Source organism: Zalophus californianus, chromosome 5 (assembly GCF_009762305.2).
Source record: "Zalophus californianus isolate mZalCal1 chromosome 5, mZalCal1.pri.v2, whole genome shotgun sequence".
Taxonomy (NCBI): domain Eukaryota; kingdom Metazoa; phylum Chordata; class Mammalia; order Carnivora; family Otariidae; genus Zalophus; species Zalophus californianus.
The window spans coordinates 32,720,591-32,743,045 of record NC_045599.1 but is presented as its reverse complement, the minus strand read 5'-3'; the positions used below and the strand labels follow the sequence as shown (position 1 = coordinate 32,743,045).

Below are 22,455 nucleotides of genomic sequence, written 5' to 3'. Positions count from 1 at the left end.
ACAGGTTGGGAGGAGAGGGGCCGAGTCTGCGTGGTATGTGTGATCGTGGCAGGATGCGTGCGGTGAACCTGCCGGGGGGGGGGGTTGTGCTGTGGGGGGTGGATGTCACACACCTTGTTCGGCCCCCCAAACAGCATCCCATGCGGGATGCTGCGTGCATGAAGGCGCGCGGTGGGACATCTTTGTGTGAAGGCTGAGCGTCGTGCAGGTGCAACTGTGAGGGTAGGGAGGTGAGCGGCAGCATGTGCAGATATGTGTCTGTGTCTGTAATGGTGGTCTGGATGTCCATTCATGCACCAACTCAACAAACATCTACTGAACCCCAGAATTTGCCAGACTATGGCGATCTGGCACACAGAGTCCCTGCCCTCCTGGTGCTCAAATTCACAGGATGAGACAGACAACAAACAGGAAAGATATCAGGTGGTGGTAAGTGCCATACCAAAAATAAAAGAAGGTAATGGGAGGGTGCCTAGCTGGGGAGGGAGTGACCTTAGCTGAGTGGCCAGGAAAGGCTTATGCGATGAGCTAACATCTGGGTCAAAACCTGCTGGAAAGTAGGCAGCCCTGCCAACAAGGGGAGGAGAGTGTTTGAGGAGGGGGCGCGGCAAGTTAGGGACGGTGGGTGGAGTGGGCTTGCCTGATTCAGTGGACGGAGGGAATGGCAGCACCTCTGGACACAGCAGACACGGGGACTGGACCAATGATGAGATGTAAAGGCAAGGCTAGGACTGTAACCCAGGCCTCCGAGGCCATGGTGCGTGTGTGGGCTGGATTCGAATTGCAGGGGGAGGCCATTGTGGGTTTTCAGCAGAGGAGTAAATGATCTGCTGGCTTTGGGGGCAGAGGACAGACAGGGCTGGGAGACGGGCTGGGGAGGAGTGGAAGCAGAGAAGCCAGTCAGAAGGTGCCCCAGCTGTCCAGGTAAGAGGTGACATCATCCTGGACTGAGCTAGAAGTGGTGGAAGTGGTCAAATCCAGAATCTACTGGGGAGGCGGAGCTGAGAAGACTGGCTGAAGCGCCAGGTGTCAGAGCAGGTGCAGAGGAAGGAGTCATCGGCAGTGACTCCAAGGTCTGGGGCCTGAGCAACAGGAGAGGGGCTGCTGCCGCTGACGACATGGGAAGGGCAGGGAGCAGGTTTCAAAGAGGCTGGGGAATCAACACTTCTGCTTGGCCATGGCCCTTGGGTAGAGGTGTCTGGAGCTCAGGGAGAAATCAGGGCAGGAGATACAAATCTGAGAGTCACCTGCATACAGATGGTTTTAAACTCTGAGCTGCGTGAGATCGTGAGAGAGGGCAGGTGGAGGAAAGAAAGAAGGCTGAGAGCCCCTTCTACTACCTTGCGGCCCACATGGAAGAGTAGGAAGCAGCAACTGAACAGGTCAGCCAGTGAGGGAGGCGGACACACAGGAGAGAGGGAGGAGTGGACCCAACAGGGGGAGTCAGCTGGGAGGGAAGCAAATGACCGGGGTACCTGGCGGTAGAAGGTTGTCAGTGACCAGGACCAGAGTGGTCTCAGAGCAGCGACAGGAGACCGATGCCCCATTGGAGAGGACTGGGGGGTGGGCAGGGATGAGAACTGGAGGCAGGACATGGACCACAGAGCCCAGAGATGGGGGTCCGGGGTGGAGGGCTGTTTAAGACCGCATGATCGTGTGTGTGCATGTGCTTCTCCGGACACGTGCGAGTGTACCTTTGTGGAGGCGGCTGTGTACAGATAGGCATAGTCCTAAACGTATGTGTGTCTGGAGGGTTTGTACTCCCAGTGTTTGCTGGTGGGTGTACGCAGGAGGTGCTGCAAGCCCAAGGACTCAGGGACATGTCCCGGGGCCCTACCTGGGTGCTGGGGTCTAGCCTCCATGTTCCCCTGTGGAGGGGCCAGCTGGCAGGTGCAGGGAGGGGCGGGGGGTGTCTAGGCTGCTGCTGTCACCTCTTTCCTTTTCTTCCTCCTGGTCTTCTCTGCTCTAGAAGGGCAGGAGTTGCCCCACCAAGAAGTAGGAGGTGGAGGGATAGCGGGTTATTTTTTGAGGGCTTTGAAGCCCAGCCTAGCTCAGCTCCTCAGAAAGGGGCTGCTCCTCGAGCACAAGAACCGTCCCAGGCACCAGGGGCTCTGCTGCCTCTTGGCTTCTCGAAAGCAAAAGGAAAGGCTGAAGTGGGCCAGGGCCACGTGCTGTCCAGGCCCAGGGACAAACCAAGGCCTTTCTCTCCACGCCCCACTCCATGGGCCTGGTCTGCTCCGTCCCTGTTCCTGGCACCCCTCCTGGGTCCAGCCTCTGATTCTGATGTCCTGTCACCAGCCCAGGACAAGCCACTCTCCAACTTCTTGGCAAAGCTGAAATGTCAAGCCAGGCCTTTGCCCGGGGTCTGTTCACTGCCATGAAGAACAGCCCTCCCCCACCCATCCAGGCTCTTTGAAGCCACTAGGCCATTGTGGAGTAGGGCAAGGTTGCTGGTCAAGCTGGGTTGCCCTCCCCTATGGCCTCTGAAACTTCACCTCCATCCCACCCACCCCCTTCCCCCTGCATTTGCCATTCACACGCTCTGGGCAGGGTGTAAGGTTTGGGAAGGTGAATTCAGGGGTAGTCACTTGGGACCAGATCCATGAGTGGGTAGATTTCGGGGCAAGAGAAGGCAATCCAGGAGGGAGGGGCCAGCCGGGGAAGGAGGAGATGCAAAGGAGCTGGGAGGCCCTGAGCTGGAGGGAGCCCGAAGCTTTGGGGGCAGAGGGGAGTGTGTCCTTGCATCACTGTCCCCACAGATCTGCCTCCTGCACTGCCCCCTCACACCCTCTTCCTCTGCCTCTGCAGAAGCCGAGGAGCTGTACCAGAAGAGGGTCCTGACTATCACCGGCATCTGCGTGGCTCTGCTGGTGGTGGGCATTGTCTGCGTGGTCGCCTACTGCAAGACCAAGTGAGCTCCAGACACTCAGGCCTGCGGGGGGCTGCTAGGGATGCGCCTCCAGGGTGGCTTTCGTGAGGACAGTCTTTCTTCGCCCCCCACACACCCCCTCCCCACCCTCCTATGCCCTAACAGCCCCTTCAGGGGCCTCTGCAGCTGGTGCGGGGCCAAAGGGCTGGGCCAAGAAGCAGGAGCAGAGGGTAGAGGAGACAGGCCCCAGAGGAGTGAACAAGAATCAGCAAGAGCACAAGTGTTGGAAGAAGGCAGATCTGGGTTCGAATTCAGCTCTCCCATGTGCCCTCTCTATAGAGTAGGGATGATCCTAGTAGGTACCTCGGAGGGCACCGTGAAGGAGCATCTGCCCTGTCAAGTAGGCAGGAGCGGGGGCAGTGTTGGGGGTGAGGAAGCAGAGAGAGGAAGGCTACATTCCCAGGGGACAAAGAGACCTCGGGAGGCACTGTCTAGTCCCATCTGGGAGAGGTCTAGGCCAGAACACAGAGAAGATGGGGCCAGGTCCCCTCTGGGCAGAGGAAAGGTGAGGGCAGAACCTCGGGGCAAGGGAAGAAAGGTGCAGAAAGCGGGCTGCGCAGTTCCTAGAGAATAGTGCAAGCTGCCAGGCAAACGCCGGAAAGGGTCAGTCGTGTTTCTAGAGCATGAGCAGCCCAGACCAGTTGGAGCAAAGGCCTGGGGTCAAAAAAAGAGAGGGATGAGTCTAAGGAGACAGCTGGAACCCAGATGGTACCATAGGGCACTGAATCCCAAGCTAGGCAGCCTGCGTTTATCCTGTAAATGACAGGGAGCTCATGAAGGCTGTAGAGTGATGTAATACAGACAAAAATGATAGCTCTGTCCCATCCATTCTTATCTAGAAAGCAAGGGTCTGGGCATAACCACCATTTAGGGCACTGAGTCCCTCAGTCTTGACTCCTGCTACACCTGTCTATGGGATCTAAGGCCCTGCCAGCCTTGGGAGTTAAGGCCCAAGGAGCCCAGAGGAGACTGGGCCCAAGAAGGAAAATTGAGGTCAAGAACTGGAGGGAAAGCAAAACCCTATTCTAACCTCCAGTGCATTTATCCGTTTCTTGAACAAACTTTCATTCGATGCCTGCTGGATACCAGGCCCTCCGCCAGGCGCATGGTCAGGGCTCTAAGCAATATGTCCAGTGTGACGGGATATGTCGCAGGGGGGCCGAACCTCAGGTGGAGGGCAAGAAGGGTTTCCCTGAGGAGGGACCTTTTAGGCTGAGCCTGGGGGGAGAGCAGGCATTGGCAGGTGAAGAGGCTGAGTGCATCCCAGGGGTTGTAACAGTATGTGCAGAGCTGCCGAGACCAGAGAAGGCCGGCATAGGGGAGGATCAGAAGAAAGCCCTCCAAGGACACGGCAAGCTGGGGTGTGGAGAGGGCCGTGAGAGAGGGCCCATGAAGGGCGTTCAGCAGGGGACTGACGTGACTAGACTTGATCATTACAGAACAAACGTATTAGGCACCTAATTTGGCCAAAGTAAAGTAGTCCCACGAGCCCCTGACCACAGCTTTGTTTTGTTTGATGGTCCTCGTTGCACTTTCCTGAAAGTACCTTGCTCATTAATTTATGTGTTTATTAATCTGCCTCCCCTACTGGCCTTCGAGCTCCCTGAGGGTAGGGATTGTGTCCGTCTCCTTCTCTGTTCCAACACAGCATCAGGCACATAGTAAAAACCCAAGAAATAGTGAGTGAATGAGTGAATGGACTAGTGCTTGAGTATTTCATCAGCTCTTAATTCTCAGTGGACTCTGCAATGGGTAAGTGGTCGCCCTCTGTAAGATGAGCAAAGCACAACATGGTGAGTGTAAGTAACTGGCCCAGGATTACATAGCTAGGAAGTAGTGGAGTTCTAGTCTCTCAGCAGAGCCAAAGTGCAGGAGCGCTCTGCTCCAGTCCTGCCGAATTCAAGCTGGTGGTGACAGTGGAGGTGGCAGGTGGGCGGCGTCCTGGCTGAGAGAAGTAGCAGGAGACTGGCCCCCCGGGGGGGGGGGGCGCATCGGCATCAGGGCCAGAGGTTAGAAGAGTTCCCCTGCAGGGACAGCGCGGGAATTTCATACACAGTGTGGGGTACATGCCAGGCTAACACACCGTTCTCCTGTGCAGAAAACAGCGGAAGCAGATGCACAACCACCTCCGGCAGAACATGTGCCCAGCCCACCAGAACCGGAGCTTGGCCAATGGGCCCAGCCACCCCCGGCTGGACCCCGAGGAAATCCAGATGGCAGATGTGAGTGGTCTTCCCAGAACCCCACTGGAGCCCTCACTGGATGGCCGGCCTTGTCATGCCCCGTGCCGGGCCAGACCAGGGCAGCAGCCGGCCCACACCATGCTCAGCCTTGCCTGCTAGCCTAGCCTCATCAGGATGGCTGGCCTCGCTTTGCGCACTTCCTGAAGGGGTTGATTTGCTGGGGCCATCGCTGCCCTAACACTTACCCAGCAGACCACTCCCCAACCTGAAGCTTAGCGCGTGGCTGCCCCATCCCCACCAGGAAGGAGGGCCCACTCGGTGACCCGTCACTAACTCCTGCCACACTGTGTCTGTTGCAGTACATCTCCAAGAACGTGCCAGCCACGGACCATGTCATCCGGAGGGAAACCGAGACCACCTTCTCTGGGAGCCACTCCTGCTCTCCTTCTCACCACTGTTCCACAGCCACACCCACCTCCAGCCACAGGTGGGCACCAGCCAGGCGCATGTCTACCTGGAGACACACAGAGAACCCCCCAGCCAGGCTCGCCTCTGTATTGAGGGTCCCCCTGAGACAGAGGAGGGAGGTGGAGAGCTTTAGACCAGAACCCACCACTAGACGTTCATCCAGATCCTCAGCAGCCCAGATTCCCTTTCCCAGTCTAAACCAACCACAGAGGGACGACAGCATCCCTGTGCTCTCACCTGACATTTAGTTTTGGCACCACGTTATCTGGCATAAAGTGCCTCCTCATTCAAACACCCACACCTATTTGATGCCCTTTCCTGAGTTTGCCCATATGAACCTAGTCCACCTTAGCTTCCTTTTCTTTAGAGTGGGGAAGTCTGTCTGGCCAAGGACAAAGGTTCACAGAGCTCAAGAAATAACATGGTTGACCCCCTTCTTCCCTGGGGAGCGGTATGGACTAGGCAGGGCCCCCAGGTATTGGCCCCTGGGGCTGCGCTCCTGACATAGGTGGCTAAGGACCATGGGAGTGGAAGGGTCCCAGACAGGGGGCCCCGGGCCAAGGCTTGGGGGGAAGAAGGTTGCACGGAGGAAAAGAAGAGACTCGTGCACATGGCAGCTCACCCATCCACAGGACACTCAGCCCTCCTTCTCCCTAGATCATGATATGACACGCTGGCTCAGAGTGGAGAAGGGCAGTACTCTGAGGGTGCCTGAAATGAAATGAAGAACCTGGGAGGGGGTGGGCCTGGGACCACACCTGCTGGGCTGTCCCGCCCCTTCCTGATCCCTCACCTCTCCCCCACCCGCCTTCTGCAGGCATGAGAGCCACACATGGAGCCTGGAACGTTCTGAAAGCCTGACCTCCGACTCGCAGTCAGGCATCATGCTGTCATCAGTGGGTACCAGCAAGTGCAACAGCCCAGCGTGCGTGGAGGCCCGGGCGCGGCGGGCAGCAGCCTACAACCTGGAGGAGCGGCGCAGGGCTGCCGTGCCACCTTACCACGACTCCGTAGACTCCCTGCGTGACTCCCCACACAGCGAGAGGTCAGTTCCTGCCTCGTGCCCTCTGCCCCACCTTGGCCAGAGAACGGGCACCGCTGACCCAGGGCTGACCCTTAGGGCACCTCAGAGACACCCCAAAGACTCTCCTGTCCATATTTCTGATTGGCCAGCAAGGTCCCCGAGAGGTTCAATGATCTGCTCAGGGTCATCAGCATGTTCACGACAGACTGGGATTGCAGCTAAGCCAATGGACCCTGGTGTGGAGTGACCATCTAATTTAATTGTCCTACTAGGACACTTTCCAAAATAGAAGGGGATGTTAATAATTGCACTAGAACATCAGGAACAAATGGGGGCTGTTCCGGACGAACCAGACCATATGGTAGGCCTACCCTGGTGTCACCCAGAGGCCCCATGGCCCAGCGGGAACAGAAAGACACCGAGATCGAGCAGATTGGAGGGTGGGAGGGGAGGCTGTCTGCAAGGAGACTGACCAGTGCAGGCTGGGCATGAGCCAAGAATGACTGCAGGCCCTGGCAGCATCAGCAACAAGGCCCACGGATCAAGACACCATTGAGTTTCCGAGCAATGGATGGAGTGAGAACCACGAAACTCCCCTTCTCCCCGCCAGGAGTCACAGGAGGCCAGTCCATCACCTTGCTCAGCCCTCTGGTGGCCCTTAGCAAGTGGGGTCTGTGGGAGGAGAGCAGAGGAAAGCGCATAGTACTGGGAACTCCAGGCTGGAGCAGAGGGACAGGAAATGTTCTCCTGCTCTAACTTAGCCTACTCATGCCAGCCCTTGCTGAGCAGGCCTGCCTGGGGACCCAGAGATGGCCCACCTGGTTCTTGCTCCCCCAAGGAGCTCCGAGCCACAGACACAAACCACTGAAGCTCACAGTCGCCTAAGGAACGTGCTAAGGACAGGCCATCTTACCAGGGCAGAGACCCAGTCTGACTCCAGGCTCTAGGAAGCAACCAGGTTTTCCAAGACCAACCTTTCAAAGCCCAACTCCACCACCTGTGTGATTTAAAGCAGATTGATCACCCCTGTGCCTTGTTTCCTCAGCTGTAAATCATGAAAAACCACCTGTCACACGTGGTTCTCATGAAGGCCATCAGAGATCATATGCACGAAGATCTCTGCCTCCTACCCAGCTATGCTAGGTTTAGCTGTTGTTTTCAGTAGCAATAGGACTCCTTAATGGTTGGGAGGTAGAGAGACAGGGAGAGCACTCCAAGGGGAGCATCCTGAGCTGTTCCAGCAGAGGCATTTCAGAATATGGCTAGTGAGTGAGGTGCCCGGAGCAGGGTGAGCTGTAGGGAGAGTGGAGTCTGAACAAAGTAGGCTGGGGTCAGGGAGACGGCTGATGGCCCTGGATGGGTAAGCAGAAGGGCGTCCTTAAGCAAAACAGTGACGTTAAAAGATTGCTCTGGAAAGTGCATACAGTAGAAGAGAGGCCCTGGAGTGGGGTAATGACCAGAGCAAACAACTTGACCCAGGATGGGGTAGAGCAGGGCACAGGGGGTGTTCCAGGAGACGGGGAATGGTGGCTAATTGGATGTGCACGTGGGAGAGGGAAGAGAGGGAAGGCAGGAGATTCAGAAAGAGAGTAGGGGGGACTCTCGAGAGTACTGAAGTGTAAGTCCTGGTTCCGGCCTGACATCCGTTCAAATCCCAACTCTACCACTTCCTGGTAGTGTGAACCCTGAACAAGCCACTTAAATGTTCTGAGTCTCAGTTTTCTCAGGTGTAGTATGGGACTAACATAAAGGTCTTAGAGAATCACTGTTATTAGATGAGATAGTACATGTAAAATGCCCCAGGCTGAGCCTGACCCAAAGTAACCATTCAGAAACCTGGCGACTGTGAGCATCCCCCACACCAAAGGATCATTCATGGAGGATAATCAGGCAGGCACTGGCATTCCATTTGATACATCTATGGAATCATCCCAACGACGCCATGGAATGAGCACTGTGGTTATCCCCGCTGAATAGATAAGGCCACTGAGCCCGGGAGAGGTTAAGGAAATTGTTTAAGGTCAGTGGGGAGTGCCACCATGATTCCTGCACACGGCATCCCAGGCGAGACCGCTACTCTCCGTCGGGATCCACCCCTTCACCCCACCCCTTAGCCCCCCGCCCACGCCTCTGCCTCTCCCCGCAGGTACGTGTCGGCACTGACCACGCCCGCGCGCCTCTCTCCCGTGGACTTCCACTACTCGCTGGCCACGCAGGTGCCGACTTTTGAGATCACGTCCCCCAACTCGGCGCACGCAGTGTCGCTGCCGCCGGCCGCGCCCATCAACTACCGCCTGGCGGAGCAGCAGCCGCTACTGCGGCAGCCGGCGCCCCCCGGCCCGGGGCCCGGGCCCGGCGCGGACATGCAGCGCAGCTACGACAGTTACTACTACCCCGCGGCGGGCCCGGGGCCGCGGCGCGGGGCCTGCGCGCTGGGCGGCAGCCTGGGCAGCCTGCCCGCCAGCCCCTTCCGCATCCCCGAGGACGACGAGTACGAGACCACGCAGGAGTGCGCGCCCCCGCCCCCATCGCGGCCGCGCGCCCGCGGCGCGTCCCGCAGGACGTCGGCGGGGCCCCGGCGCTGGCGCCGCTCGCGCCTCAACGGGCTGGCGGCGCAGCGCGCACGCGCGGCGCGGGACTCGCTGTCGCTGAGCAGCGGCTCGGGTGGCGGCTCGGCCTCTGCCTCGGACGACGACGCGGACGGGGCGCTGGCGGCCGAGAGCACGCCTTTCCTCGGCCTGCGTGCGGCGCACGATGCGCTGCGCTCGGACTCGCCGCCGCTGTGCCCGGCGGCCGACAGCAGGACTTACTACTCCCTGGACAGCCACAGCACGCGGGCCAGCAGCAGACACAGCCGCGGGCCGCCCCCGCGGGGCAAGCAAGACTCGGCGCCCCTCTAGGGGCCCCCGCCGCCCGCCGCCCCCTCCGCCTCGCCTGCCCCACTGTCTTTAAGGAGGACAGAGACCACCGCCTGGAGAGAGAAAGGAGGAAAAAAATAAAAATATTTTTATTTTCTATAAAAGGAAAAAGGTATAACAAAATGTTTTATTTTCATTTTAGCAAAAATTGTCTTATAATACTAGCTAACGGCAAAGACGTTTTTATAGGGAAACTATTTATATGTAACATCCTGATTTACAGCTTCGGAAAAAAAAAGAAACAACAAAAAAAAGAGATGGGCCAATTTTTTGACTCTTTAATAGAAACCTATATTGTGGTGCCTTTTGCTGTACGCTAATCTGGAGCTCCTGGAGAGAAGTCGGGTTGTGGGGTGGGGTGGGGGTGAGGGGAATGTAGGATATGTAGGATCCCAAGCTGGCAGGGGTGAGAGGGAGCCGGCAAAGAAGGGGCTGCTGGGTGCTGGTGGGGGCAGGGAGGGGATTGGCCCTGAGGAAGGAAGTGAGGACAGGAGGAGCTTTGCCCCCAGGCAGGATCTTGAGTCCCCGACCCCCCCCACCCCCCACACCCCCACACCCCCCACCCCCCGCCGCTGAAGAGAAGGCAGGGATCCTAGGCTTGGAGCTAGAGTCGGGATCGGGTAACATTCAGGGGGAGACTTAAGGCCCAGCGACAGCAACCAGAATGGGGAGGGGGCCTCCCCACTCCTTACAGCTGCTAAGGGAGGGGGCACTGAGAAAGAGGTCTTCCCAACAGTCCTGGCCCCAGGGAGGGGGCAGCTCTACCAGGGCCCCAAAGTTCCGGCTCCTCCTCCCCTGTGGCCTCCAGGATGCCCTTCCGTCCTCTGCAGCACCTTCGTTTACAGGTTGTCTTTTCTATTTTATGCCTGCATGTCCTTTGCATTTCAGATTCTTTAGATTGGATGCATGGTCACGCTGGGACCGAGAAGAGCCACTCCACAGTGTATTTGATTCCCCTTTTAGCAATAAAGTAACACCATTTCTTCCAGACCCCAAGCCACCTATGACTTCCACTCCCTCTCCAGCCCTGTCCTCCCCACCCCCGCAAAACTGGGTCCACTGCTAATTTGTCAAAAAGGTAATTGTTTAAAAGAAAACACCGAACAAACAAATGGGAACCCTGCCCTGAAATGTCCAAACACCTGACTGTTGACACTTGAACATTTTTATATTATAAATAAAATCAGAAATAACTCATGTTTGATTGTGTGTGCCTAGCCCCCAGGTGAGGAGAGAAGACAGAGAGGAGGACCTGGGTGGAGATGGATGGATGCTGGTGTGGAGATTGGAGAGGGCCAGGGTAGTCCCAGGGAGGAAGAGACCGTCCCTCTCATCTCCCTGACTTCAGCTCCTAGGACAGGCTGCATCCCTCCTCCCTTTTCCAAGAATATTCACAAGGTTCCCCCCAGCGGCTGGGGAACCTGGCCAAGGGGCTGATGCATAGTACTCTGCTTTGAGCTCAGCCTCAGGACCCTGGCCCAGTTCCTGCCCTGGAGCTACTGGGGCTGCACTGAGACAGCAATTTCCCACCTACGTGGGTGAGGAGGGAAGGCTTGTGGGGTTGGCACTGGGGCAGCTGAGGCAAGATGACCCTTGGGGCCTCAGGCATTTCACAGGCAAAGCCCGGACATGCAAGATGGCATAATGGGTACCCTTGGCTGCCAGGAAGACCACAGCTGCTGCAGCTTGTAAACCCACAGGGTGTTGTGCTTTTCCCAACTTTATAGCCCCTCAGAGCCAGGTCCTGTCTAAACCTGCAGCCCTGATGAAGGCATGGAGAAGGCAGATGGAGGTCGAGGGTTAAGAAGCCTTTTCACTCGTTGATTTATTTGTTAAACCAGTGCCCAGGGGCAGGAACCCTTATGTTCCAGCCAGACACAAGGGAGTCTTCTCTCCAGAGGGCTCAGGTAGTTGAGCGCGCGCATGCGCAAATGCCCCCCAGAATGTGTGTGGTCAGTTTAGAGACCTACCAATGGGAGGGCCGGAGAGGCTTAAGGTTGAGAGGGGCTGAGTTCAGTTCCAGCTCTGCCCCTCTCTGGCGATGTGACTTTTCCTCAGCTATTAAGTGGTGATCCTGATACCTACCTCAAAGGGTTGCTGTGGCGATTATATATAAAGCACCCGGAACTGCTTCCGGCACAGGATGCCTAGTGATGGCTAATTTGATGATGATGATGATGGCATCCTGTGCCTTGCATTCTTGAATCACACAGAGAATGGCAAAAACTAGATGAAAGGGAGGTGATGGGGAAAAGTAAAGAACTAAAGTCATTGTGTTCACTGTGGGGGTGCTGGAAAAAAAAGCACCTGTTACAAAGAAACAAAGGAAATAGTGAACTAAATGGTATATAAGCCTGCAAATCACTGATCTCTCCCAGGCCCCATCTGGTGATCTCATCCAAATCCCTTCCTGGCTCTGAGTTAGTTTGCTGTTGGCTTTAAAATTTTCTGACAGCCAATAATTCCTCTATGTGACTTCTGACCTCTTTGTGAACCCCCATAATTGTGGACGACCTCTTGGTGAACCCATTGGCCTTTTCACGACCCCTCAGTGTCAAATTGACCCTTCTGAGGGCTCTGAGTTGCTGTTACCATCTAAATTTTCAGTCAGAAACCACTCTATGACTCCAGTGAACCCACTGACCTCTATGTGAACCCCAGTAATTGTGACTGACCTCTTGGTGAACCCCCTGGCCTTTTCATGACCCCAGGTAATTGTATCAAATAATTTGGTAGCTTGCTTATCTGCTCTGGATTCTAAAACACCTACCAAGATACCAAGAGTCTATACGGTCAGAACCTAATGGAATTCGCCACCCATTCATTTCACAGGTGTGAATGGGACCTGGGAGAGGTGTGGCCAGAGAGGCTCATTTTCCACTCTGCCTCTCACATTTCTGCCTTGGCGTGTCTTTAGTCTGGCCCATCAGGAAGAGGTGTAGCCCTGTTAAGTGACTTGCCTACTACCACCTTGTCCCCCAGGACCACTTAGGACATTCAGGCGGCTTCCTGAGTCAGAGTCTTGTTCCCCACTCCAGTTCTGTCTTCTTCTCTCTGCCAGGTCAGTTTTGGCTTTCTCCCCAGTGCTCCCAGGGTCCCCATTGGTAATGGTGACTCCCTGTCCCCTCCCCACTAGACTGTGAGCCCCATGTGGGACAGGGAGCTGCTCGGTCCTTTTCTCACCACAGTATCCTCAACACCTAGCACAGTGTGCAGCACTGGTGACCTTCACTGAATGAGAAAAGAAACACTGTGGTCAAGGGTCAGCCCCCAGAAGTCCCTGCGCCCGTAGCCACTTCCCAGGACCACCAGGTGGCGCAAACCACTTATTGCATCTCACCTGTGGTCCTCCAGCCCCTGGATTTGGACAGTCCTGGAAAATGGGCATATTAGAGGCAGAAGTTGGGAGGAGGGGAATATGACGGTCCATTAGAATGCAGGAAAAAAAATATTAGAACTTTGATTTAGATTTATTTTCATCTCATCTTTTTAAATTTCTATTTTTGTGTATGTTTTATAATGTACATAATATTTTAGTACAGTAGTACATGTATATAATTTACAATAAATAATTATACAATTAAGAAAGTGAACTAAAGATTTTTTTACTGATGGGAGACATCACTAGCGCTCAGGGAAGCCTGTCTGCAGCAGACAGAAGCTTGCTTCTCTGCTTTCACTCACCCACCCTCATGAGGTGGAGGGTGGGAAGCTGACCCCAAAAATCCAAGACCTTAGAGCCAGCATGGAGAAAGTACAGAGAGCTCTTTTATGTTACATTGCTCTTTCAACTTCATTTAAATGAACATTTACCTCCCCCCAGCAAAACGAAGGGGCCGGATGGTTTGGGTGTAAAATACACTTCAGCTGATCCCAATTAAATCATCTGGATTTAAATCACTACATATTTCCACAGACTCATACGTCCCTTGCATCAAATGTGAGCGTGCTTGAACCGTTAGGTACTTAATAAGATAAGCCAACCTTGCCACTAACTAACTATATTACCACTGAGGTCAAATTGCTGCCCAAACTAATCTATTTTAAAAATATAAAGGATCTGCTCATCATAGCTCATTGAAGGCCCATCACCTCCACTGCCGGTCCGTCTGAGGAATTCAGGGTTTACGAGATACTAGTCTGTGATCATGTGGCAAATTTTTCTATCCTTCCCAGGCATGTCCTGAGCTAGCATTTCTGAGTCACTAGAAGAATGAAAGAAATATCAGCTTAAAAACCAATCAGCAACTTCTTACTCCACCTTTTCCCAAGATCAGGAATTAATGGCTTCCATAACCTTCCTCCACCAAACATCTTTGGGCTTGTTGACAAGTGGCTGTTTGCAAGGCAGAGTGTCTTTTATTCCCGGAGCAGTAAATCTGTACAAGAGGCCACCTCTGGAGCTCAGAGACCTGGCAGCACCAACATAAAGACCAAAATATAAACAGGGCCATGGTCCCATCCCACTCACACCCCAGAATGCCTGTGGGACGGTGGGGGGGGGGGTGGCGCACACACACACACACACACACTGGCTATTTATTCCAAACACCAACTGTCAGAGCAGTGTGAGTCACAGGTCAGCCGGAAGAAGGGCAAAGGGGCTACGAGAAGGTCCGCACTGTCTCCACCTTCTCTCCCAGAGTGTCTGGGCCACCAACGGGCCAGAGAGCAGCCCTCCTTGCTAACAGGTGGAGTTCCAGAATAGGCTTTTCCTTCATCTTATTTCATCTTAATATCAATTCCAAAATCATCTTTCAAGGGGTCCCTTATTTATATATACAATTCTTGTATGTATACATTGTTGTCCGTATAAAAGAAAGCAGTAGTGGCCTCCAGAAATGGAAGGTGAGGTGGCCACACACGTGAGTAGACAGCCTGACATTGAGGGAGCAGGCCCGGGTCTGGGATTATTGCAAAGGGAGGCAGGAGAACGGGGCATGGTTCCAGAAGCTCCTGGGTAGAGGGAGGAGAGGATGGGGCTGGTGGTCCACAGACCTGCAGCTGGTCAAGTCTGAGGAAGGAGGAGGAGAAGAGGTGGGGATCCAGGCTGACAGCTGGAGTCCAGACCCACCCTTGGGAACAAGGGACATGTGGGAAGGAACTTGTGAGAAGGGGAGGAGGGCCTGGGAAGCCAGCTGCCCTTCCTCCTCCTCCAGTGAGATCATGTCTAGAGCATGCACACAACTGGCCTACAAAATGAGGCTCCGTGGTGGGGAGGAATGTGAGGGCTGGGGAGAAGGTCTGAGGCCCAGAGGAACCCCAGGATGCAAGAAGATCAACGCCACGAATAGCATCTCCATCTCCTTGGCCCACGGGGCTCTCTGCACCCCTCTAGCTGCCTGTCAACTGCCTGGAGCTGGCGCAAGTGGTCCCTGGCTGGAATTGTGCTCACTGACCCCTCTGGGGACATTTGCCTGCCTCTGGGGCCTGCCCATCCATGCCAGCTAAGTATCAGGCCCGGTGGTATCCTTCCTGGCTTTGCTGCCAGTCACAGTTCCGTGGCCCTGACTGAGGGCGGGGCTTGAGTGTGTCTTGCGGAGAGAAGGATCCTCCCCTTCCAGAGTGGCCAGCCGGGCCTCAATCCGCTCCAGGTCATCGGAGCCCACTTTGATTTTCACAGCCAGGAGGTGGATATAGGTCTCATATCGGCTTTTCTAGAAAAAAGGCAGAGAAAGGCCAAAAACAAAGTCAAAGGACAAACAACAAAACACACACACAAAAAAGTATTTGGACCTTATGTGACAAAAGACTAATTTCCTTAATACTCAGAGAGCTCTCACAAATCAATAAAAAGGAGATAAACAATCCAATTAAAAAATAGGCAAGGGACATACACAAAACTTTTACTTATAACTTTAAAAAATTCAAATTAAGTGTCATTGATTTCTTGAGTATGACAGCAAAAGTACAACCAAAATAAAAGTTGACAAGTGGGATTACAAAATTTAAAACTCATGTGTATCAGAGGCACCTGGGTGGCTCAGTCAGTTAAGGGTCTGCCTTCAGCTCAGGTCATGATCCCAGGCCCTGGGACTGACCTACCCCTTTTGGGCTCCCTGCTTCAGTGGGGAGTCTGCTTCTCCCTCTCCCTCTGCTCCTCCTCCTGCTTGTGCTCTCCTTCTCTCTCTCTCTCTCTCTCTCTCTCATAAATAAGTAAAAAATAATCTTTAAGTGAAATAAATATGCCCTTAAATAAAATCTTTAAAAAAAAAAACTCATGTGTATCAAAGGACAACCAATAGAGTGAGAAGGCAATCCACAGAATGGAAAAAAATATTTGCAAATCCTATATCTGATAAGGATCTAATATCTAGAATATATGAAAAACTCCTACAATTCAACAACAAAAATATAAACAACCCAATTTAAAAAGGGCAAATGTCTTAAATAGACATTTCTCCAAAGAAGACATACTAACAGTCAATAAGCTCACAAAACGATATTCAACATCAGTCATCATCAGGGAAATGCACATCAAAACCACAATGAGATACCACCTCACATCTATTGGAACATCTACTATCAAAGAAAAATCAGAGAGTAAGTGTTGGCGAAGATGTAGGGAGACTAGAACTCTCATGCACTGCTGGTGAGAACCATGGCACACGGCCGTAGAAAACAGTCTGGGGGCAGCTGGGGGCTCAGTTGATTGAGCATCCGACTCTTGGTTTTGGCTCAGATCATGATCTCAGAGTCATGAGATGGAGCCCCGCATAGAGCTCTGTGCTCAGCGGAAAGTCTGCCTGAGATTCTCTCCCTCTCCCTCTCTCTCTGCCACACTCTCTCTAATAAATAAATGAATCTTTACACACACACAAAAAGGAAACAGTATGGCTGGTCTTCAGCAAGTTAAAAATAATATTGCCTTGTGCTCCAGCAATACCACTTCTGAGTATACACCCAAAAGAATTTAAGGCAGGGTCTCAGAAATATTTGCATACCCATGTTCATAACAGCACTACTTACAAAAGCCAAAGATGAAAGCAACCCAAATGTCCAGCAGCAGATGAAAAGATAAAGGAATGTGGTATCTAGATACAATGGAATAGTATTCAGCCTTAAAAAGGAAGGAAATTCTAATACATGCCACATCATGGATCAACTTGAGCATAAGCCAGGCACAAAAACACAAATTCTGTATTAGTCCACTAATACGCAGTAACTAGAGGAGTCAAATTCGCAGGGATAGAAAATAAAATGGTGGTTGCCGGGGGGGGGGACGGGGGAGGTGGGGAGGAGCTGCCCTTTGATGGGTGTAGAGTTTTCAGTTTGGGAAGATGAAAAAGTTCTGGAGATTGGTTGCACCACAGTGTGAGTAGACTTAATACTACTGAACTATATACACTTAAAATGGTTAAGGTGATAAATTTTATGCTATGTGTATTTACCACAATTTTAAAAAAATTTTTTTTAAGATTTTCTTTATTTATTTGAGAGAGAGAGACAGAGATAGAGAGCACGAGCAGGGATGAGAGGGAGAAGCAGGCTCCCTGCTGAGCAGGGAACCTGACACAGGGCTTGATCCTGGGGCCCTGGGATCGTGACCTGAGCCCAAGGCAGACACTCAACCAACTGAGCCAGCCAGGTGCCCCACACAATTAAAGAATTTTTAATCCAAATTAAAATAGCAATGAGATACCCCTTATTAAACCTATCAGATTGACGATGATTAAGACATTCAGGAGTGTCCAGTGTTGGTGAGGGCATGAACAGACAAGTACATTCATAAGCTATTTAAAGTATTATAAATTGTGGGGGCACCTGGGTGGCTCAGTCGTGAACCATCAGACTCTTGATTTCGGCTCAGGTCATGATCTCAGGGTTGTTGAGATCAAGCCCTGTGTCAGGCTCCATGCTGAGTGTGGAGTCTGCATAAGATTCTCTCTCTCCTGGGGAGGTGGGTGGGGGGATGGGGTAACTGGGCGACTGGCATTAGGAGGGCACATGACATGATGAGCACTGGGTATTATATGCAACTGATGAATTTCTGAACTCTACATCTGAAACTAATGTACTATATGTTGGCTAATTGAATTTAAATTTAAAAAAAGAAAAGATTCTCTCTCTCCCTCTGCCCCTTTCCCCCCACCTCAAAAAAAATGCGTTATAAATTGGTAAACATTTAGGAGGGAAATTTGGCCAGCCATGTCTGAGAGCCTGACTCTGAGCTTCCAGCCCTCACCACAGTCAGGAGAGGCTGAGGTCCTAGAAGAAGCAAAGACTAAAGGTGAGGAGATATTGTTCTCACGCAACTCTGCCACATGAGCAGAGAAAGACCCTTCATTGCTGGGCTTCACCTCCCCTACACACCCCCCGCCCCCAGTTAAGCCAGGGGGAAGTGAGAAAGACCTGAGTGCTAGAGTTAGAATCAATCGCCTAGGTTAGGATCCTAGCTCCTACACTTCTTAACTGTCACCTCAGGCAAGTGATCTGCCCTCTCCAAGCCTCAATTTTCCCATCTGTACAATGAGGATAACAGAACCCATTTCAACAGAGTTGACATGAGGATTAAATCCATCAGTACAAGGGAGTGAAGGTGATCATGCTTAACAATTGGCAAGTGATCAGTCCACTGTAGCTTTTGCCAACCCTTTTTTTTCTTACATTGCAGAAAGAGTGGGTCTGAGAAGACTCTGAAAGCAGTACAGTTTTGTTTTTCAAAAGGTCAGGATATCTCTTGGGAACTCTCCTCTCTTCCTCACACCTCAATAGAAAATCAATGTAGAAATCCAGAGACTGAGATGGGTGACTTCCTGCCTTTCCTGCTCCAAAGGCTCAGTCTCAGCCTTTATATTGTCCACCCCCGCCTGCAGGTCAATACAAAGGCCAGTCCAAAAGGGACAAGTGGTTCCTGCCTCCCTCCTCCAAGCTGACCCCCTCTCCGTCACCCAATGAAGGCGATGCTCCGTCAGCCCCATTTACAGAGCATCAGGAGGCAGAATCAGGGTAGGGGGGCAGGGAGAGACAAGATGGAGAGAAGGGAGAACTTGGTTGCTGTGCTTGATAAACATCTGTGGAAGAGGAAAAGGAGACAAAAGCAGGGCAGGTCACGCAGGTGGGCTTGAGCTGTCTGTGGTTTAGCTGTAACAGCTCCCCAAGAGGCTGGGTCATGGGGGGAGTGGAGGTGAGGAGTGGCTTGGAGAAGGGTGAGGCCCACCTGGTGCTCTTTGAGAGACACAAGTGAGGGCACAGCTGTTTGATTAACAATTGGCAGCTGGACTGTGCAGAGACTGGCCCACAGGAGGCCATGCATGGCTCCTGACTGCCTCAGGGGAGCCCCCAAAGTGGAGAACCCCCAAACCAGGAGCCCCTGGCTGCAGAATGATGTTGGTGACAGGAGGGAGAAGAGCTGGCTTCCTCCTTCTGCCCCAGCCCTGTCCTTCGCAATCAGCCCCAAGGAAAACCCACCTCAAAAGTGAGATAGTGCTCCTTCAGCCGGTTCTCCTCAGCCTCCTTGGACTTGACGCCCTTCTCGATGGGGTGACACCTGTGCTCAGCCAGCTCCGCAGTCACCTGCCTCAACTTATTCTCATGAGAACGCAGCTGCTCCTCCTGCATAGACAAATCCCAGACTATGAGGTTCCATTTTCAAGACGTCAAAGGCGTGGGTCTAAACCTGTCATGCTGGGTCTGCTTCAACAAAGGGAAACTGAAGACTGGCCAGGGTCATCAAGTATGTGAGGGACCTGAGGGAGGGCCCCTCCACCCTCCTCCTTCCTGCCTCGCTTTCATTGGCATCAGTCCTCCGAGATAAATCCACGGCAGGCTCAGGAGATGAGAGACCCTCACACTAGAATGTGCACATAGACATTCCCTGACACAGACACACAATCCCACCAGAAACCCCCCCACACACAGGTTCATATGGACTCTCACATGCACACACAAACACAATGGACCAAGGAAGGGTCTGGCCTCAGCTACCCCGGCTCCATACGATGCACACATTCTCTCGGATTCTGCCCAGGCTCCTACAATGGTCACAGACCCAGGATCATACCCACAGAGTCAGAGACACTGTGACTCACAGACAAGTGTGCACATACGTCCCACCCACCAAAGTACAGCCACACCACTTGGTGCTGTGTGGGCAACGAGCTGCATGTGTGTAGTGGGGGTGTGGGTGCACAGCAGGTGTGTATGCACATACGCGTGTGCCTGTATGGTATAGGTGTGCCTGGGGTGTGTGGGTGTGTGTGTGTGTGTGCGCGCGCACGTGCACTGCCTGTGCATGCACAGGGGCTCTGGGCAGAAGCTGCAGCCTAGGAGCTCAGTGGAGAGACCCAGGCCAAGGGACCAGTATGAAAAAGGCCCTGACAAAGACAGGAAGTACGGAGCTCCTTCTGCCCTCCACCTGCCAAGTGGTGGTCCACCATTTATCTTGTCCTCGCCAAAAAAAACCCTGAAAAACTCAAGTATTGATGAGTAAGAGTTTTTTTTAGGATTACAAATAAAATACTTAAGGGTAGGGAAGGACAGCAAAAGAGCACTTGATGAAGGGCCAGCCAAATCATCACCCGTCCCTGGCTCCCTGTGACACACACATTCTCTCGCATTCATGCTCAGACACGCACCATGCCCACAGACCCAAAATGACATCCACAGGATACCACGCCACTGGCAGAGAAGAACGCAGGCCTCTGTGTGCTGTGTGGCCTCAGTCTTCCCATCTGTAAATGGGGATGGGGTGCAATGGGGATGAAGGAGAAGATCTGTCTCTTCACCTTGTCTCTTAGCCCAAGGCCAGGCACCATAGAGGAGCTGAGGTAAGAGGCTGTTGAATGGAGGGGGCCTGGCTGGACGCAGCCTGAGGAGGTGGCGTTGGGGTCCCAGGAGCTCATACCTGGCAGAGGCGAGTGGTGCAGGAGGGCAGCAGGGGCCGACAGAACTTCTTCATGGAGCTGACAGCAGCAGGGAAGGAGGGGGCTGAGAAGATGGCGGCCACCAGGTTGATCCTAAGGATCCACGACAGCATTTCTTCCTTGCTCCTGGGGACAGGAGGAGAGGGGAGAGGGCACCAGCTCCTCACAATAGGACTCCCTGCTGTCCCAGGACCCACCGCTAGCCTGGTACAGGGAGGGAGCCACTCCCTTCACAAAGTGGGACAAAGGAGTGAAGGAGGAAGGCAGGATGGGGGCTCGATGGCTCAAGTCTGTGTAGGGAGCTCGCCTTTGTCCCAGCTCCTAGGCAAGACCTGGATTTTACCATGAAAGAAAAGCTGTCCAGGTCCAGAGTTAATAGCCATGGAGCAACAGGCCCTAGAGCCAGTGGGCCCAGGCTGATCCCTGGATCTCTGGATCCTAGAGGCAACAGGCAAGTGGTATCCCCACTCAGGCCTCCTGTCCATGCCCCACTACCTCGCCCACAATGCACATTCCCATCCTGAGAGGTCACCTACCAGCCTCCCTCCTTTTAAGCCTGTCTGACACATGAAACTCCAGTCTCAAGTCACAGGATAGGGTGTAGAGGAGTGGACAGAAGGCCTTCCAGGGAAACTATGAGACGAGTCTTTCCTGTCCATTTCCCCACCCCGATTTACAGTGAAGGATGATTCATTAAGGCTCCATCTGCCCCCAATTTAGGGACTTCGGTGTGCAACAGAATCGCCTGGAGGGCTTGTTAGAATACAACTGCTGGCCCAGCCCCAGAGTTTGATTCAGTAGGTCTATGGTGGGGTCAGAGAAATTGCATTTCTAATGCATTTCCCGGAGATGCTGAGAGGACCACACTTGAGAACCTGTATTTCAGGGGACCCCAGCAGTTGGTCTGTGCCGAGCAGATACACTCACTCTTATGGCTGACGTGCAGGGCAAGCTGACAGCACCTCGCCTAAGGTGGATGAGGAGTAGGGTGCGGTCCAGGCTCGATGCTGCAGGCCCCGAGCCCAAGATGGGAGGGAGGGGGTTCCCACTCCTACTTACGGTGCCTGGAAGAGGAAGACCCTCCAGTCAGCTGTCTTCAGCTTGAGCACGTTGGACTTCTTGCTGTAGTCAGAGGCCCTGGTGGCCAGAGCATGGTGCACGCGAATAGCGTTCTTCAAGTCGCCCTCAGACAGAGCTTTGTCGGGCCTGTACTCATCCTAGACAGGTGCAGCGGGGGCAGGCGAGGCTCTGTCATCGCCAGGCTCAGGTTCACTAACCCATACTTCCTCGTGCTATCCCTCCACTCCCTCCATTTTTCAGCTCTTGCCCCTGTAGCGCCATGCCCACCCAACAAAGCATGCCGGCCACTCCGCTCCACACCCTGGTTTGTCCCAAGGCCCAGAAAGAGCTTCTGAGCCCCTGGGCATTTGCAAGACCCCTCCCTGAAAACCCAAAGCTCTATGAGCCTGAGTCAGGCTTCAATAAGGGAAGGATCCAGCATCTGCCTAAGCCCCAGGTCCTGCCAGGGACCCCTCTGGGCACCACAAGACAGGGGCCAGTTGGAGGACTGCACTGGCCCTTCCTGGGTAAGGACTCTGGGGCAGTCTCTCACCTTCTGTAGGTACAAGATGGTCCCTTTGAGCACCGCGTAGAATTTCTTCCAGCCACGCCTCCCACGGGGTGCTAGGGATGGGGGTATGGGTAGTGTGGCCACAACCACCCACCCCAATATCTCCTCCCTTGCATGCCCCTACATGTCTGTCTGGGTGTGCAACCCCAGAGGAGTGACCACGGGGGCCAGACCCTCTCCCCCGAACTAGCATCCCTCCCCGTGCCCCTTCCCCCGTCTGACACCCACTCCTCTTGCCATCCATGTCGGCGTGAGTCTTCCGAGTCAGCACACCATGCTTGTAGGTGGTGGCACTGAGAGCCTGCGGGACATCCAGGAAGGGGTTGCCACCATCCAGGATCCGTGTCACTTTCTTGGTGCCTGTCCCAAACTTGTCATCCACCAGCTCAGAGAGTGATTTCCTCAGCTCGTCCTCATCACTAGGAAAATGCTAGGCCT

The 22,455-nt window shown here is 53.6% G+C and overlaps 2 protein-coding genes across 11 annotated transcripts in view; one reads left to right on the top strand and one right to left on the bottom strand.

Annotated features, from left to right (window-relative positions):
• NRG2 (neuregulin 2) overlaps window positions 1-11,195 on the top strand; it is a 182,162-nt gene extending 170,967 nt beyond the window's left edge. For 2 of the 4 annotated variants that reach the window (XM_027606305.2, XM_027606304.2), the window contains 5 exons: window positions 2,809-2,911; window positions 5,028-5,151; window positions 5,472-5,599; window positions 6,398-6,625; window positions 8,751-11,195. In XM_027606305.2, the coding sequence (XP_027462106.1) occupies window positions 2,809-2,911; window positions 5,028-5,151; window positions 5,472-5,599; window positions 6,398-6,625; window positions 8,751-9,504 (1,337 nt within the window). In that variant the 3' untranslated portion in view covers window positions 9,505-11,195. The remainder of the gene's footprint in view (window positions 1-2,808; window positions 2,912-5,027; window positions 5,152-5,471; window positions 5,600-6,397; window positions 6,626-8,750) is intronic. The other 2 variants (XR_003522181.2, XM_027606303.2) reach the window with 2 other exon arrangements.
• A 1,790-nt stretch (window positions 11,196-12,985) lies between these two features.
• PSD2 (pleckstrin and Sec7 domain containing 2) overlaps window positions 12,986-22,455 on the bottom strand; it is a 55,092-nt gene continuing 45,622 nt past the window's right edge. For 3 of the 7 annotated variants that reach the window (XM_027606309.1, XM_027606308.1, XM_027606311.1), the window contains 6 exons: window positions 22,246-22,436; window positions 22,000-22,070; window positions 21,447-21,604; window positions 20,369-20,513; window positions 18,934-19,077; window positions 12,986-15,179 (listed from right to left, as the gene is read on the bottom strand). In XM_027606309.1, the coding sequence (XP_027462110.1) occupies window positions 14,970-15,179; window positions 18,934-19,077; window positions 20,369-20,513; window positions 21,447-21,604; window positions 22,000-22,070; window positions 22,246-22,436 (919 nt within the window). In that variant the 3' untranslated portion in view covers window positions 12,986-14,969. Of the gene's footprint in view, window positions 15,180-17,443; window positions 18,537-18,933; window positions 19,078-20,368; window positions 20,514-21,446; window positions 21,605-21,999; window positions 22,071-22,245; window positions 22,437-22,455 lie in introns of those variants that run through there. The other 4 variants (XM_027606306.1, XM_027606307.1, XM_027606312.1 and 1 more) reach the window with 3 other exon arrangements.